The sequence below is a fragment of the Nicotiana tabacum genome, chromosome 5 (assembly GCF_000715075.1).
Source record: "Nicotiana tabacum cultivar K326 chromosome 5, ASM71507v2, whole genome shotgun sequence".
Taxonomy (NCBI): Eukaryota; Viridiplantae; Streptophyta; class Magnoliopsida; order Solanales; family Solanaceae; genus Nicotiana; species Nicotiana tabacum.
In genome coordinates, this window is record NC_134084.1 from 9,418,740 (window position 1) to 9,437,830 (window position 19,091).

The 19,091-nt window shown below is 33.5% G+C and overlaps 1 protein-coding gene across 1 annotated transcript; it reads left to right on the forward strand.

Annotated features, from left to right (window-relative positions):
* Positions 1–161: 161 nt before the first annotated feature.
* LOC107760190 (uncharacterized) lies at positions 162–8,977 on the forward strand. The gene is made up of 13 exons (XM_016578206.2): positions 162–383; positions 515–576; positions 1,639–1,707; positions 2,561–2,636; positions 2,758–2,828; positions 3,384–3,485; positions 5,133–5,222; positions 5,480–5,554; positions 5,804–5,836; positions 6,015–6,092; positions 7,178–7,219; positions 8,148–8,260; positions 8,553–8,977. Exons 1-13 carry the CDS (start codon positions 329–331, stop codon positions 8,572–8,574), a joined length of 888 nt encoding a protein of 295 aa, XP_016433692.1. The 5' UTR covers positions 162–328; the 3' UTR covers positions 8,575–8,977.
* Positions 8,978–19,091: the final 10,114 nt, after the last annotated feature.

The window sequence follows — 19,091 nt, forward strand, 5'->3', positions numbered from 1 at the left end:
ACTATTTTATAAGAAAACTTAAATCTTTTAAATAAAATTACAACTCAAAAATTAAATCTTTAAAAAACTAAAATCTCCAAAAAAAACGAGACAAAAAAGGGAAGAAGTAAAACATTAACGTGCAATTAATTCAAAAAAAAAAAAAAACATTAACGTGCCACACGGTTGACGTGGCCGAATTAACACAAGTCGCGAAAGGGTAATATAGGCATATAAATACCAGATATAGCTCCTGTCTCACACTTCTTACATTTTTTAACTCCGAAATCACTTGCCGGAGAGTCATAAAAAGACCTAGGATTTGTTGATCACCGGACTAACGCCGGCCATGGCTATGCAAGCTGGAGTAGGCTTAACTAAGATCGTATTTATCGTCGGAGCAGGTACACACACACACACACTTGTTCTTCGACTATTATGTTCTATTTTTTTTTGTTGAGATTTTTGCTAATTTTGTTTGTGATTGATTTTAGTTATGTGATCTGATAATATATGTGTGTTGTGTGCATATTAGGGTATACAGGTACTTTGCTTTTCAAAAACGGTAAATTATCTGATGTGATAGGCGAGCTTCAGGTTAGTTCCGATTTGCTTTGTGTTATTTAAATTCTGTTATAGAGATTGTACATTTATATATTGTTTTGTGTGCGAGCGCGCGCTTGCATGTGTGTGTGCAGGGGCAGAGCTAGCCCTTCGGCTACGGGTTTCGCTGATCTCTGTAGCTTTGGTCCAAACCTTGTCTTAAGAAATTCATTGAATTATGTATAAATTCATTGGAATTGTATCCATCATTTTATTTCTTTTCAACAATGCTGTGACTTTGCTTTTACTGTGCCGAGGATCGGTCTGCATACACACTACCCTCCCTAGACCCCACTTGTGGGATTTCACTTAGTTTGTTGTTGCCGTTGTTGTTGTGTGTATAAATTATTAATTTAGAACCCAGTAATATAGAAGTACTAGAATCCCGAATCTATAAGTTTGAAATCCTGGCTCCGCCTCTGGTGAGTGTTGTGTGTTCAATGAGCTTGGACTGGGTAATTTAAATTGAAATCAACTATTTGCATGTGGTATAGTGCTTTAATCGTGTAATGGCTCAATTTATATTCTAGTAATACCAATTTCTAAATAGACAGCTGAATAAGAGTGAAAACCAAGGCAAGTTATTTAGTATGCATGTGAAAGATAGAGGTGCCTTAGTCAACTAGTGAGTATGATCTTTTTTGTGAACAATAATGCAACGATTGACTAGGTTTCTTATTGGGGTCACTAATGCTGATAGGTAAAATACTTCAACCACATAGTGGTTTAATTTATGTTCCATTAATTCCCATCTCGAAGTAGATGATATCAATGAGAGTGAAAACAAAACTAGATGAAGCTATAATATGCCTTTGAAAGTTAGCAGTGCCACAGTCAACTACTGATTATGAGCTACTTTATTAACTAAAACTGCAATGGTGGAATAGGTTTTGAAGGTTGGTTTGCATATTATGGTGTTATTTGAATAAATGTCTGAGGAGTCCTGTGACAAATTGTAACAAGGCTGGATCTATTTGTCAATTTAAAAACCTTTTCTTAGTTTTTTTTTCCGCGTGCGTTGAGCTTAAGTGTTTCATGTTAAAAAATTTCTGGCAGAATTTGGTCAAAAGTTATGAAAAATCAGGGGAATCAGATGGTGGAGAATCGGATGTCATTGCTGCACAGGTACCCAGATAATATTAGCTTAAATTATGAAGGCTTGGTCTTGTCAAGATTGTTAATGTACTACTCCTAAGTAAGTAGTAATATGCTTTTTAGATGATCAATCCAAGCTGTGATCTGTTTTATCAATGTAGAATCAACCATCAGAGAATACATTTTCATTTCTATATTTCAATTTTCTTTTAGTTGAATGACAAGATCACTTTGCAATGTAGTTTCTATGAGAACTTCCGTAATTGGCAATAATTTGGTTATATTCTGTGCTTTTGCCTCTCATCTTGTTTAAGTGTAGTTTTACAAGTGATATCTGAATTGATTTTGGAGTTGCCTTTGCTTATCATCTTTGGGGAGGGGTCGACAAAATTTTCTGTCTAATTTGGGTCTTTGCCTCTCCCTCTGGGAGGTGGATGGCGCCCACAGTATCTAGACATTGTTGCTTAGGCATGAGATGTGGTTTTGTAATTTGTTATGGTGTTAAGGATGAATGTACAGATAAATTTGCCATAAATTTATGTAAAATCTGCTGAAAAGAAATACCAGTGTTTAAGATCCCTTGTTCATGGGTCAAGAAACAATAAGCTAGTGGTGAGGGGCAGGACGATGATTGTCTGCATGTCATTGTCCCAGCTACCTCTGCTATGGGATCTTTTCGGTCAATGTATAGGCAAGATTTGAAATCCACAGCGAATCTTCTTTACCAAAAATAGCTTACGAAGTTGTTTCCCTAGTCCACTTGTCAAAAGAAAAAAGTTATCACCTGTAGTCCTACTATTGTGTATAGACCAACTATATATGGGCTTGTGATTTGCTACATGGTACAACTGGAATCTAATTGATTTTTTTGTTGCTTTGACAGGTTCGTAGGTTGGCACTGGAGGTTCGACAGTTGGCTTCGGCACGACCAATTACTGTTCTAAATGGAAGTTCTAGCGGTATCTCTACTATCCTTTAACTGATGCCTTCTCATGCTAGATTTTGTCTATCTTGCCTTTGACATGGAAGAAGTTTGCTTTATATTAGATGATGTTCCCTAATTCTCATTTACCCTGGCAGGTGACTGGACATCTCTGATAGTGCCAGCTGCTGCAGTGGGTGCCTTAGGTTATGGATACATGTGGTGGAAGGTGAAATAAACCTTATATTGTTTATTTATTAATTTTCCATCTCAAAGGGGATTGTCACTAACGTGATGATTACTACATGAAGGTTTAAATAATATCACATTGAAATACAAGATATTTTTAGACTTGATTAAATGAAAGATTCAGTGTTCTTTACTTGATAAAAAAGTGAAAGATTCAGCAAGAATGTAAACCATCAATATCCGGGTATTTCTTTTGATTCTTTTTGGTACCAGTTCATTAAGTCTAGGGTTCAAGTTTCTTTTCTCAAAAGCATGAAGGGTTCAAAAAAATTGGATTAGATTTTAAATATGCTTGAAGTAAGTTGGGGCATAGGGAGTAATATGCATGTTTTTGTATGTATTTAGTTAGCTGGAGTTAGGTTTATCTTAGATAACAAACCTTCTACAAAGAAGTAAGTGAATAAAAGTTAAGAGACGTAAGCGGGAGACACCAAATTTCTGCCTAATTTTTAATATTTCATGAAATGCTTGCCTTCTCTCACCGTCTCTAATTTTATTCCATTTTCTTCACCTCTTTCGCTTGTAATACTTGCAGGGTCTGTCATTCTCGGACCTTATGTATGTAACAAAAAAGAATATGGCAACTGCTGTTTCAAATCTGACAAAACATCTGGAGCATGTCTCTGATGCTCTTGCTGTGAGTATCTTCCTTATATGCCTATGGTTTATTCATGAGTTCTTTTAATCTTGGCAGATACAAGCCTTTCCATGTATTCAAGTTATAACATGAGCTTGATAGATGCTATATATGTGTGAATAGCATACTGTTACTGCTTTACCGAAACCCTTACTTCCCCAGGACTCTTGATGTTGGCCAGAAACCCTCTTTCCCAAATTCAATTGGTGTGGTTGTGTTTTTCTGAATTTACTTTTATGATGTTAAATGACTTCGGGCGGAGGAGGTGGAGAGGAGGGAGAGGAAGTGGAGCAAGCCCCCGTGTTATCAAAGGCGCAAAAGCGCAAAAAAGCTCTAAGGTCAATTGGGGTTCTAAGCGCAAAGCGCAAATAAAGAGTGGGCTTTAATAAATAAAGGCACATATGAAGAAAATACAAATATGGGTGTGTGGTCTAAGACTAATAAGTATAAGCATGAATAACAAATATATAGACAAAGGAATTGGAATTTTTTTATGATAAATTGATATATCAATTGTTTAGTGTTGCCGCTTTAGGATACGCTCTTTAGCAAGGAAAAGTATGCCTTGGAGCATTGATGACGATGTTGAAGCGGCCGCTAAGCGAGGCGAAACTCTCAACATGTTTTGCGCGTCACTTCGGGGCTTAAGCGCGAACTAGAACTTGGAACCTACCTGGATTGATGTGTCCTATATCTCTGCATAAATGTTTGACCTTCTAATTACTGAAACTTACCCTGTCAATTCTTTGGCATTTAAATCAGACTGTAGGTAGAGTACCCAAAGTTATATTGGAGATTATTGGACTGGCCTATCCGGGCTTGCACATGCATTGTTTGTTAGTTGCTGCTTCTGTGCGTCATGGCAATATGTGCCACTTGTCCCTGCTTCGAGGAACCCCCTTTTCTGCAAGATTTTTGAATCTCCAGGGAGTGATTAATTTCAGCTGCCATGGTTGAGCTTCAATTGATAATATAAATTATGGACAAATTAGCTTAGTTTCACACTGGGAATACACTGGGTTTGTTATTGTTATTGTGTAGCTTAGTATGGACACACTTGCAGTGCAAAGTTCTTGCTTACAGATGCTGTCATTGTAGCTTATTCTGATTAGTTGGAATTTGTTGAGAGAGAGAATATGCAGCAGCTGTCTGCAGGAAACAGTAAGTTCAAGGCTACGAAGTGGGGATTGAAATATTAATACGGTCAATGTGAAGATTATTCCAACTAATCTATCCACAGTTGTAAGTTTCTTAAGCTGACTTGGATCATCAAGTCTATGGTCCTCTTCAAGGGTGATGTGCGTTTGAATGTACGGATGATGTATCTCTTTTATTCTTGACTTGTTTCTAAGAGCCGGGCGACGATTTTATTAACAAGAAAGAGGGGGCTAACATTGAGGGAAGCCTCATATTCCTGCTACTTTTCTGCATCCTGTGAAACATATAGAGATTTACTTTTGATAAATGTATGTCAGAAATTACATAGCTTCTTCCGTGCTACAACTTTGACATATTTGATATTTCAAATGCATAAATTGTATATGCATTCAGAGTTGTTTCTAAATGTTATAGATGTGTGTTTGTACTTATGTATAATGTATTGATAATTCAATCATTTCATATTGTTCTGTTTTGTCCTTTGATCAGGCCACAAAGAAGCATTTGACACAGCGAATTGAGAACGTGGATGGGAAATTGGATGAGCAAATGGAGATATCAAAACTATTAAGGAATGAGGTGCAAATCTACTCCACTTCAATTGTTGTCTTTAGTTGTTTATGAGACTTGTCATCTGATTTCATTGCCCGCACTCCGTTATTTTATTTATATGTTTCTCCTATAGTGGAAATGTCAAGTTCTTGTATTCCATTGTAGATGACAATAAGAGAATCATATTGCTAGTTTGCCTTTTTCAAAGTTAAAATCACAAATCTGCTGCTATAATGAAACGTATGGAGTGTTGGTATGATTGGGTTTTCCTTGTTCTGGAACAGGTTAATGGTGTGCGTGGTGATCTATCCAAGATTGATTGTGATTTGGATGAATTAAAAGGGTTGGTTTATGGTCTGGTGAGTTCTGCTTTCTGGCATAGTGTGATTGCAAGGCTTTTTTTTGTTTGTTTTATTTTGAAATTTATGCGGAGTACAAGCCTTTCACATGGGAGCAGAGACAGTGGAAAAGTCACTGTCTGTTCCGGCCACTTGGTCACTCTGCGCGTCTATATTAACATATATTTACGTGTGTATTACATAAATAATATCTGTCACCTAATGTTATATCCACTGAACCTTTTATCTCAAATCTATCTGGAATTGTAGGATGGCAAGCTACTATCCTTGGAAGGCAAGCAGGTAAGAAAAAAAGTCTCCATTTCAGCTTTTAGGCTACTAGCTCTGTTTTATTATAATTAGCCCAGAAAATGGAAAAGAAACAAGGTTTGAAATATGGTTTCTGGAGCTTGTAATGAATGCCTCCAAGGTGTCATAATAGATATTTAGTACTAAGAACTGCACTTACTGTTGATAACAGGACCTTACAAATGCTGGTGTCATGTACCTGTGCGATTTTATCAGCGGGAAAAGGGTGAAGATGCCTGAAACACTGCAGGTTCGTAGAATTCTTGATGAGAATAACTTTTTCCACTAAAATGATGCTTCCTCAGCTTTATGCTTTAACAGATTTGACTTCTTATGCTTCTATTTCACTCCCTGCGTTGGATAGAATGGAGTAGTGTGGGTATGTCTAGTGAAGCAGAATAGGATTAAGGATCCTTATTCTTAAAGCAAAGCAGATTTAGACAAAGCTGGTTGTTGACTGGAAACTTATTCTCCGAAAATGATAGGATTTGCTTGAAGTTTTTTGTATTAAAAGTGCAGAGAAATGCTCTTTGGAAATTAATACAGTTATCTAAAGAACCACAGAATTGGATGTTTGTCGTTATAATTCTGATTTTGGTCCTGGAGTGAAGGTGGGATAGATGGAAAATTTTGCGTTATATAGACCAAAAACTATTTATCGCTTCGCGAAAGTTGAATCAGCATTGAGATTATATATGAGATGTTTTATGCGAAATCATTGGGAGAGCAAAGAACAAAAGATAGTGGAAATAGTATTGTTTTTTATGTATAGACATTTAAAAAAGGAAATATCTTTGGTTGATCTGGAAGCTTCTTTTAAAATGGAAATTGCAAGTAATTATTGAAAGTAGGATCTCTAGTTGAAGATTCAGCAATTATTTCTTTTTGCTGCGGTGAGTGAACGAGATAATGCAACTCCATAATCCAATTGTGAACATCCTGTAGTGGCTGATACTTTGACTTTTTTTGTTTATTATTTAACCAGTGCTTGTGTGTAGAGACCCTCTTCATTCATCATTTGATGAAGCTAACAACTTAGTTCTTTACTTTTACTATTTACTTCTATAGTGATATTTTTATTAACTCTACAAGGAAATGAAGAAAGTGTTAGTTCCCCAGATGGTTTTTTTTTTTTTTTTTGGGGGGGTGGGGAGGTGGGGGGATTTCTTACCCCTGAGAGTTTGGAATTGTAAAGTTTTCTTGGTGTTTCAATTCCTAGGTATTTTATACCTATGAGCATACCTTGTCCTTTTTAAGTGATATGGCACTTTGATTGTTTAGCATTATTAGATGTTGGTTATCAATAACTTTTCTAATCTTAATTTCCTACTGCAGGAACAACTTAAAACCGTGGGCAACTCTATTCCTAGTCTAATGGTACTTTCGCTAACTTGGATTTACTAGATGTATTTTTCCAAGTATCTTTTCTTGGTATTTGCCATTTTCATGCAGTTGCTGTGATTGTGCGTTTATATTTCAATTTTCATGAATGTAAATGGTATTCGTCTCTTATTCGGAGGAATGAATCTATCAAGGCACGTTCCTTACAAATGGAAAACGGAACAGAAAACTTGTTTAAAATTTATCAAAACTTTCATAACAATTAATGAAAGATATTCATTTCCTATTCCATCAAATGCATGGACTATTCCTGGATGCTGGTACACATGTTGATTTCTTGGATATATGTGAAACCAAAAACATTCCTCTAATTGGAATAGACTCTTCAGCACAAGGCTATTAAGTTCTCTACAAACATAGTGTTTTATTACAGATGCATTCTATGTGCCTGTAATAAAACAGTCTCTCTACCCTAGACAAGAGGGGTTGCTCTGATGGTAAGCAACCCCCACTTCCAACCGAGAGGTTGTGAGTTCGAGTCTCCCCAAGAGCAAGGTGGGAAGTTCTTGGAGGGAAGGATGCCGGGGGTCTATTTGGAAACAGTCTCTCTACCCTAGGGTAGGGGTAAGGTCTGCGTACACACTACCCTCCCCAGACCCCACTAAGTGGGATTATACTGGGTTGTTGTTGTTGTTTGCATTCTATGTGCCTTTCATCATTTTTGCGAGTAGAAATAACAAGTTTTGCAAATTTGAAGCAGTGTGGATATGGTTGAACCTTTTATGATTTCAGATTGAAAAGGATTGATTTCCACGTGCATGGTTTATATGTCATGTTACTGCCCATTGTCCATCACCTATTAGCATTCTGTGGTTTATATTTCTTCTCACTTCATATGGTTTCGGCAAAAATCAGTAACCTTTTATAATGCACTTGCATTTGACTTCACATAATCTTGTTATAGGGCCTTAAAGAACTTGCTGACTCCTCACCGCAAGCAATGAACAGCATATATATTACAGAAATTGCTCAAGATGGTACTGATAAGTTATTAGAGCCACCTAGGCCCCTATTGAGGTATTTATTTTCAGTTTCAGAATTCTTTCTTCATAAGTTTAACGCCCCATCCCCACCATTCTCTTGTTTCCTTGAGTTGATGGTGTAGCTGCAATTTTAATATCCTTTTTTCGCACTTCCCTTTTGCTCTTCACAAAATCTGCCCTGCATATGGGGACATTCACTCTCTATTTCTTATTCTTTTGGAGGGGTGGGTGGGGAGTTACCTATATAGGTGAAGATGCTTATATATCCTCTACCCCGCAATAACCTTCATTTTTTCTGATCATCTTTTCGTTCATGGATTTAACAGGACGGCCTCTATCAGGTGCTGAATGGCGGTCATTTGGATTGTTTTTGGGTTATATTATACAAGAGTTGACCATAGCTGGTTTTCACCGGTATACTCAATGAATGTATTCAAATCTGAAGATTTGTACATGCTGAGATAAGTACATGCTGCTATGTGGTAGAGTACAACAATATTACATTGTTCATATTTCACTATCTAATTGTTTGGAGATCTTAACTGTTGTTTCTTCACAACAGGGTTCTATATTCTTTAGTTATTTTTGTACGTTACAGAGATTTTTATCTTAGTTTGATATGCATACCTCGTCATGTATCTTTCTTTTTACGCTATTTCTTGCGTTGAAGCGCCACTTGTGGGAATTCACTGGATTTTTTGTTGTTGTTTTTGTTGGACTCATCCTTTTATATGATTGTTGCTTCTCCTTAGTGTGCCGTTGATGCATATTTTTTTCCTCCTTTTATGGACTCATCGACTTGCCCTAAGGTTGAAAATAAAATGTTTGATTAAATACTACGTACTTTCTTTGTCTCAATTTGTAGCACATCTTTTAGTTTGTCCAAAAAGAATGCCATTTTTTTTTTTTAATTTTTTAATAAATAACTGAATCTTAAGTTTTTAATTTTACCCTTAATGACATGACTTAACACTAACCGTTTGGCCAAGTTGTAAAAATCAGCTTATTTTGAAAAGTGTTTTTTTCAAAAGTGCTTTTCTCAAAAGTACTTTTGGTGAGAAGCAGTTTGTGTTTGGCTAATTAGTTTGAAAAACACTTCTGAGCAGCAATTAGTGTTTGGCCAAGCTTTAAAAAATTGTCTCTAAGTATATTTTTCTCAATAGTGCTTCTCAAAAAAGTGCTTTTGGAGAGGAGCTACTTTTTTCTGCTTCTTCTCAAAAGCACTTTTTTTTCTTCCAAAAGTTTCGCCAAACACCTCAATTTTTGGTCAAAAGTGCTTTTGGTAAAAAAAAAAAAAAAAAAAGCACTTTTGGCCAAAAAGAAGGTTGACCAAACATGCTATAAGTGTCTCTGACTTGTTCTAAATCACACTATCTTAAATGATTTTCTTCTAACATTTCATGTATAGTCAAATAATAATAGCATATAAATTGGATCGGAGTGAGTAAATAGTTTTGGAATTTTTTTTAGATTAGTGAGAGTTACCGCGAATGAGAAAAAATAAGTCATAGTATAATCTAAGTAAAATATTGTCAAGCAATTAAAAAAGGATTCCAACATTTAAAGCAAAAACGATAATTGATGTATCAACTAAATCACGTATTGCTCCAAACAATACTTGAGGTGACTTCAAGAAAGAGCGACGCAGTTGCCTATGATGATTTATTCCTCTCTTATGTCCTTAAAATCCAAGTAACCCCAAAAGTAAAGGATTTTCTCACATTTAAAAAAGAAGAAGCTATTTTTCTTTCCTTTTCTTCTTATTTTCATTCTCAAGTGACTTATTAATTCGTTTTTAGCTCTATGTTCCGAGTTCGAAAAGTTCGTGATATTAGCGGTTAGTGTTAGCAAATGGGCGGATTGAATCGGATATGAGCGGGTAAAACAAAAAGGAGCGGATATGTGGGGAGTAATCCAATGTGGAAATGATATCAGGTAGCCACTTTTAAGCATAACAACAACAACAACAAAAAACCTAGTGTAATTCTCCCACAAGTGGGGGTCCCAGGAGAGTAGAGTGTACACAGACCTTACCCATGTCTTTAAAAAGACAGAGAGGCTGTTTGCGGTAAACCCTCGGCTCATGGAGAAAAAAGAGAAGGGGCAATAACAAACGAACTAATTTGACAACCAAAGCGAAAATACAAAGTTAACACTAAGTAATGCAAATAGAAAATCGAAACAAGGCAGCAACAAATATTAACAACAATCTGGGGATAAAAAGAAGCTATTTTTAAGCATGTTGTTTAAAATATATTCATAGTTTACAATGTATTTAAAGATTAACCAATTCGTTCAAACTTCAAGACACGACGTCCTGAAGTTTAACCTCAGAGTTCAAACTTCAGGACATCGTGTCCTAAAGTTCAAAAATTGTGTCCAGAAATTCAAATTTTATGTCCTGAATTTTAAATTAGCACTTCAAAAATTCAGGACACTTTAGTATTAAATTTCAAATTAGCAACTCAATAATTCAGGATACAAAGATTCAGGATCCTTGGTCCTGAAGTTTGGATGAACTAGTTTATCTTTAAATATATTATAAATTGTGAATATATTTTAAATAACATGATTAAAACCGGCTACTGGTACACTTCGCCCTAATCCAATTGCTCATTTTCCAGCCTGAAAACAATAGTTTTATTCTTGAACTACCCATTCCAAGCCCAAAGACGCTGATTCTGTCAAATTCATTTTACTTTGGGCTTTTGACCAAAAAGCAAATGCAATTTTTCCCAAAATTCTATTAACCCTCCCCTGGTTGAACAAATAGGAACTATTACTTAGACAAGTCAATCCATTTTATTTCGAGGCATGAATTACTCCACAAAGTAGTTCAGTAATAACAACAATAACAATAATATACTCAGCGTGATTCCACAAGCAAAGTCTCGGAAGAGTGTGATGTACGCGGACCTTACCCCTACCTTTATGGGGTAGAGAAATTATTTCCGGTAGACCCTCAGTTCACTAATAACTATGACCGTTGGAATTGAGTTAAATCAGTAATAGCATATTTAGGATTTAGAGTCGGTGAGTTCTGCTCATTATATATGTGCCAACTTTTTCTACACATGCATATATACTATATAGTTCATCAAATAGACTTGGTGAGTTCTATCAACCCCGCTGTGTCGAGTCTAAATCCGCCACTATAATTCTGGATTTGGGGAAAAGTGAATGAAACTAGAAATGACTATGCATTGTGTTCATGTGGCTTAAATAGTATAGAGAAAGAAATACTCCTATCTTTTGCAATGCTCTTAAAATCTACTACTAAAAGAAAGATTCCAATTTCTTTTCTGAGGTCTCTATCTTTTATCAGAAATTATACTGTAAAAATAAGGCAAAATAAAAAAAATTATATGCATAAAAATTGCCAAATCTCTTGACATAAGGGTAGCTTCGAATGCAACCGTAAATCTAGCTCAAAAATCACTTTAGGTCAGAGGTAGAATTTCTGACTCCGTCACGGACCAAAGAGTTGAACCAATGGTTGGTACAATTTCTATTCTCAAATCTCAAATGCCAAAAAAGGAAACCATAGAGAAAACTAATTTAAACTTGTGAAAGACTACAACAATAATTACTAGTACTATCATACCTCAGGGCTCAGTCCCAAATTAAATTAAAATAATTATATGAATTATTACCGTTTTATTTAAGCTCAACTCATGTCAAGTGAAAAATATTTCTTAAAAAGGGAAAAGAAACTTGAAAAGTACGACTTAACAAGCCAATAATAAGTTTCTTGATTTAGACTGATTCCACCGCCCAAAAGATGCTTTAGTTGAACATCACTATCCAAAATACTGAGTCAAATTCTAAGGATTAAATGCTTTAAGATATTCATGCATTTATTACTTATGATTGGCTTTGAATTATAATTAGAAGAATTAACTTAGACAGGCGCATACCTAACCATCTAATTTTTCTTTTTTAAAATAATCGGCAGTAATATAATATATGTATAATAATATATAATCAGTGTGTTATCTTATCTTAGTTGTGTATTATCTTTCAAATAACTTAAATTTTATTCAGACCTTTATTTGTATTATTCTAATAGCTCGTGCACTTGTGACACCAGATTCAGGGATGTATTTGGATGATTCATTTGTTATGGTCTTCCACATTTTTACTGTGGATTATTACAGTTATTTCAGTTTCTTTCTTATCATTTAATTTGAATGGTTGAAAATGGATAAATTGTTCTAACATTGGTTTGCCTAGCAAGTGAAATATTAGGTGTTATCACGGTCCCGGCGGTGGAAATTTCGGGTCGTGACCGGGTGGCCAATTGACTACCCTTTGTTGGAAAATTACATTGTGTATATAAGTAAAATATTCGGTTTTAGAGGTACATAATATATATTGAATACTCCTTATTGAATTTTTTTTTTACTTATTTCAAGTTGGAACACCCTTAAGAAAATTCATGATTTCGCCACTGTATACGTGAAATGATCCATTAATTAAATGCCATGTGTAGTATATACAAAAATCTGAAAATGCTAACTTAAAATATAAGTATAAAATTCTAAAATTATTCTTAGCAATGATTCATCATAGAAATAACAAGTAAAAAAGATAAACGTAACTTACTTAAGTTTGTCGATAAGTTCTTGATAACTTGCTTTTGTTTTATATATCCATTAACTATTTAATCGTAGCATTTCCTTTTTTTTAATGGGTCATAAGTGGTGCAATTCCGAATTGGTAAAAAAATTAACCCACCGATATTTATGCTAAATCATATCAACATATTATGTTAAGTAATTTAATAAAATTATAATATTACTAATTAATCATGATTAAGTAAAAGAATTTTATGTGCAAATATAAGTGAAAGAACTCAAGGATTAACGTCGAAATCCCACCTGCCTAACTAATGGGAAAAATAGAAATAATAAAATATAATTATAAAAAAGATGTTTGAAGTGTGTACGCACAAAAAATTTTTGTATTTCATGTGCTATTTTATATCTATAAAATATACTGTAAATGGCTAAATATATCTTTGTACTATGAGAAAAGGTTTAAATATATCTTTAGTTATATTTTGGGTCTAAATATATCCCTGCCGTAATATTATTGGTTCAAATACTCTTCTTTTGTTAAATTTGTCCAAGGTGGACATTCAATCCTATATGACACTGATATTTGATAAGGTGGATGCCCCATGACCTGCCACCTCAGCGCTCCTAATCCATATATAAAAGACTAAAATTTGAAATCCAATAGTTTTCATGGTAGCGGTAATTGTAGCAATAGTGGCGAAGGGGAAGGAAATTTTAGTGGTGAAAAAAAAAATAGAAGGGAGGGGTAAAATAGGTTAGGGCGCTTAAGTGGCAAGCCGTGTGACATCCACCTCATCAAATGTCAGTGCCACGTAGGATTGGACGTCCACTTTTGACAAACTTAACAGAAAAAGGGTATATTTGGACCAATAGTATAACGATAAAGGTATATATGAACTCAAAATATAACGAGGAGTACATTTAAACTTTTTCTGATAGTACAGGGATATATTTGGCTATTTTCCGTAAATATAACATACAAAAAGTACTACGTACTAACGAATATTAAAAAACATTAGTTATATCGAAAGGGTAATATAAGGAAAGTAAATTTTTTGACTGAATAAATGTGTTGAGGTTTGTTACAAATAAAAAATAATATTATCTTTCCACGTTTTGATATAAATAAGAATTTTAACGCAAGTAAAGTCAAGGCTTTTGGGGGCTATAGCTGCATATATAGACCACTACTTTGGAAGTCATATATAGTAGATATATAGCCGCTTTTAAAATAATAGTCAAAAAAATATATTTTTTGTATCAGTATGTTATTTACAAAAATTATATAAATTTTATACATTTTTCGGCTACCAAATATAAATATTTTTTGGCGCAGGCTAAAAGTAATAATATCCCTGAAAGTTACCATCTTATGTATTTAACTTGTAATATTAGTTTAGGAGATTTATGGGTTTTTTCTTAGCGGAAGCGGATCTACAGCAACCACGACTTGTGTCACTGGTAGTCGGGAATCCTCGCAAGGCGGATGAACTCCCTTTTTTAATAACCTACTAATCCTATAGATGCAAAGATTGAATTTTTTATTATGTAAAATCCTAACCGTTCTTTTATTATTATAACAATTATGTTCTTTAGGAGGAGAACTAGCTATGAATTTACGGATTAATTAGCACCCTTTATGGGTGAACCCGACCCAATAGCAATTTTCCAGCACTATCGAAAAATATGATGAAAAAGAAATATAAAAAAGAGAGATGTGGCGGGATGAAAATTCCCTTTTCATTTAGCAAGAGATTTCAAATTCAATCTTTGGGAATCAAGTCCCTAGAGTGATTTTCTCTATAGTAGATTTTCCCGATATAAAGTTAAATTAGTCGGATCAGCAAGTATCGAATTAATAAATTACGCGTAAACTTGTGATTATACACCTCAAAAAGACCCTTTCTCTATATCGTTGTCTTTTTTTGTGGGTTGAATTCTCTACATCATTGTTGATAGCTACTACGTTAATTTATACTACCTAACATAGTAAATAATGGTGAGAATTCAAAGGTTTAAAAGTTAGTCAAACTTAATTTTCTGACTTTTAGAATTTCATCTGCTTGACTTGGTCAATTTTTTTTTATTTTAGTACTCTTTATTTGTATTTTAACACATGCATTTCATTTTGTCAATGTGAAAAAAGATTTTGTATATGTTGTATAATAAATATTCCTAAAGGCGGCTATAAAGTAAAAGTTGATAATGTTTGGTAAATGGGAAGTGGGATGAGGAATTACGTGTCTGCTGCATTTTATTTTGTCTAGTATTTATTTTGGAATTTGACCAATTCAATTTCACGTCGGAAAGTCCCATTTTAAAGGGTAAAATATTCACTACTCGAATTTGAAACTTCTAATTAAGAATGAAAAAATAGTTATCTGTTCACCATAACCTTTGATGGTTGTAATACTATTTATAGAATTCTAAATATGAGGTCGGGCCGAGTTAGCCCAGATTAGCCTACGTGGGCTTTAACAATTGACTGATTGGTTTGGGCTAAGCCCACCATTTTGATGGGACTTATAATTGTTAGTCAACCCCAGCCCTATGTAGGTCGTGGGCCTAATGAGCCGGCCCATAATTTTTTTAAATTTAATTTTATATTTTTTCTTTAAGTACTAACCTAAAAAAAGATAAATATTTAAAAATTGAAAATATCTTATTGGAAAAATTTCGCAAAAGTTAATAATTTTTTATACTTTTCTAATATATCACAATAAATACTAAAAAAGTAAAAGACAAGACTATACTTCATTCGCTAAAAGTCAAACTCAAAACAAACTATTCAAGAGAACGTCCATGATGCTTATGAGATATCCAATACATCATCTTCATCAAACACATTTGAATCCGCTTGTGACAAGGTTGTCTTACTATCTTCACTTTTATCTACATCTACAATTCATATGCAATATTAATTAGTTAAATATTAAGAATAATTAAATTTTAAAAACTAATGATATTCAAATTCACATACAAAAATATTACCAGTTTGAGTTTGGGAAAAGCCGTTGAACCAATTTCGAGTAGTAACAAGATTTTGGACATTTCGTGATGGATGCAACTTCTATACTTGGTAAGAACACGCCCACCAATGCTAAATACTGATTTAGATGCTACAATGTCATATACTTTTTATATTTTAAATAAATATTTTTATTAAGACCACAAGCCGGTTCCGCCCAACCTTACGGGCCACTGGCTTACTCCGGTCGGATTTAAAAGTCTTGTTTTTAAATGGGCTCCAAATACTTTAGCCCAACCCTACTAAATTACGGGCTGGGTTGGGCTGGACTGGGCTAGCCCAACGGTCCAAGCCTATATTTACGGCTCTAACTATTTTATTCTTTTTTTTTTTCACTCGACTATTTATCTATTATTCTTTTAGTTTCTTTTATTTAATCAAACCATCATAGGAAATTGAACATCGGTTATTACTAAGGCTTGAAGTAGATTTTTGGATATAAACTAATAAAATATTCAAAAAATTATTACTATCTTTAATTCATTTTATTTGGCACACTATCTTTTTAGTTTTTTTCTTAATTATACATAGGGGGAGGAGACAACAAAATAAGGAAGGAAATAATAAAGCGGAGAATCAAATTCTTACCGGCAAGGTGAAAGCTCATATAACCAACCAATTAGATTTTCCTCTTTTTTAGTTTGTTCAAGAAAAGTAACCTTTTTATATTTAAAATTAATTTAACTTTAAATTTTTAATTTTATTTTTAATTAAATTATTTATAACTATACAAATATTTGTGATTTATCTTAAATTACAAATTTAAAAGAATTTTTAAATTCTGATTAATCAAATACTATCACATAAATCGGAACGAAACTGAGTGATTCCATACATGTATATGTAGTTAAAAATAAGAAAGAAAAAGGAGAGGACAAAATGATGAGAATATAAAGGGAAAGGAAAAACCAATGTTGTGGCCAAATGAGGCATGGCTCACTTTATGAAGCCACTTTCCTGCTAATTTTGTCCCTTGGACTTGAAAATTTGCCCAATAAATAGCACTACAAAAATCTTTTTTTTTGCTGTTATTTGTCTATCTGCTCCCTTACTTTCCTATGGGCTATGGCTATCAATTATTTTTTTGTTTTATTGTTGGAAAGTACATGAATTTTATCATTTTATTCGGTATTTGTTGGTCCGATTAATTTGAATTTGTGTTGCGTAGGAAGCTTTAGGGAAAAACACTCTCTATTAGAAATTTATTCATTCCTATTAGCTCGACCCAAGATGTCAGTATATTATTCCAACTAAGCTTGTATATGAGTTTGGACGTGAGATTGTAAGGTGTCGTTTGGTACGTGGGGTTAAATTATTCTGGAATTATAGTCCTGAAATTATAATCTCTAGATTAATTTATCTCACTTGGGATGTGGGATAAAATTATATCAAATTTAATGGGATAAGATAGGATTAAGTTGAGACTGAATTTATAATATGTTGGTTGATGGTAAATTTATCCCACCTTGTACCATGTTACATTAATTTTCAACTAATGCATAAGCTACGTATATATAAAGATATATTTATAATAAATATGTGATTGTGTATGATTTTTGTTTGATGAAAATGGTGCCAGATGGGTTGAACAGAAGTCAACTGCATTGAACTCTTTGTTATTTATATGCACAAAAATGAATTTTAATTTAGTAGCTCAAAAATACATAAATATGTTCATTTTGAATATAATATACTCACCAGTTTTCCATGAATGAGTGTGGTGAGGTAATTAAAAAATTTTCATTTTTAATCAAACGTTTCGAGTTCGAGTCACACAAACAGAGAACCTTTCGGTTAAAAAAGTATTTTCCCAAATGAATATAGGAATACTAATTCAAATTAAACTGACCAGTAAACTTTAGATATCATACGGTTAAACCATATGATATCATATGATTTTAGTTGTAGTATATTATTCATGTATTGTGATAAGGCTGCATTATAGAATAGTTAAATAGATTTTAATTCTGTAGTGTCTTAATGGTGGGGATATGGCTAAACGTGTAAAGATTCCTTGAGGAATCAGCCAATGCAAATGTGACATTTTTGCAACAATTAAGAGAAATATGAATAATTTATTTAAGAAAAAAAAATCTTTAATTTGAATAGTGATACACATGACTAGTTAATTGTAAAGATCTGTTTTTTTTCTTACCCGGTGTCCGATACCTGCATTAGAACCCGACTATATCCAGATTCGCGCCGCATAAGACTTCATTCGGGGAGGGGGGAGGGGAGGGGGAGAGGCGTTTGCTACTAAGGATTTTTCCATACCTAGGGTTCAAACTCGAGACCTCTGGTTAAGAGAAAAGCAGCCCCATCCGCTGCACTAGGGGTGTACATAAGTCGGGTTGGTTCAGATTTACAATTACCAAACCAAACTAATTGTGTCGGGTTATTAAATTTAAAGACCAAACCAAGCCAATAAAACTCGAGTTTTTCAATCTCGATTTTTTCGGGTTTTCGGGTTATTCGGATTTTTTCTGGTAAAATCTTTGTAGAACAAAACATATAACTTGTGCTCAAATATTTCTTTAATCCTAGTAAGATACAACTATATAAAGTATTTTCAAGAAAATAATACAAAATATGAGATGTGTCATGATATTATCCTAAAATATTCAACAATAAAGACAATAAAATTATGTAATATAAATATTGCTAAATAAAAGCCATAATAAAAATAAATATAATCTAAAAGTATTAAGTCATGCTAAAATAAATAGACTAATAAGGGAGTATTAATTACATGACTAAACGCTACAAAAAAATAAAAATAGGTTATGCATTTTTATCTAAATTATTGCAAACCAAAAAATAGATATACAATACATTCTCGATCGTAGTATTGAATTGAATGTCTTTTGTTAGCATTAGTATGGATTTAATTTTTGTTTGGGCTTTTATTAGTATTATTTAATTTACTAATATTAATGGCTATAAAACTTATTAGAATATTCAAAAGTTCTAGGTCCAACCTTGAAATAATACATTAAAAGATAAAATTATGAATTTTTTTAAGAAATATGTATAAATTACATCACAATAAGTATATTTATATATTAAATATATCTAAAATTTCTATATATGTACTGTGCGGTTGGTTTGGTTTCGGTTTGACCTTCTTTAGTTAAAACCAAACCAGACCAATTATGGTCGGATTTCTTTTTTCCAACACCAAACCAAACTATAGTCGGGTTTTTTTTCTCGGTTTGACTCGAATTGGTGCGGTTTGTCGATTTTCTTTGTGCACCCCT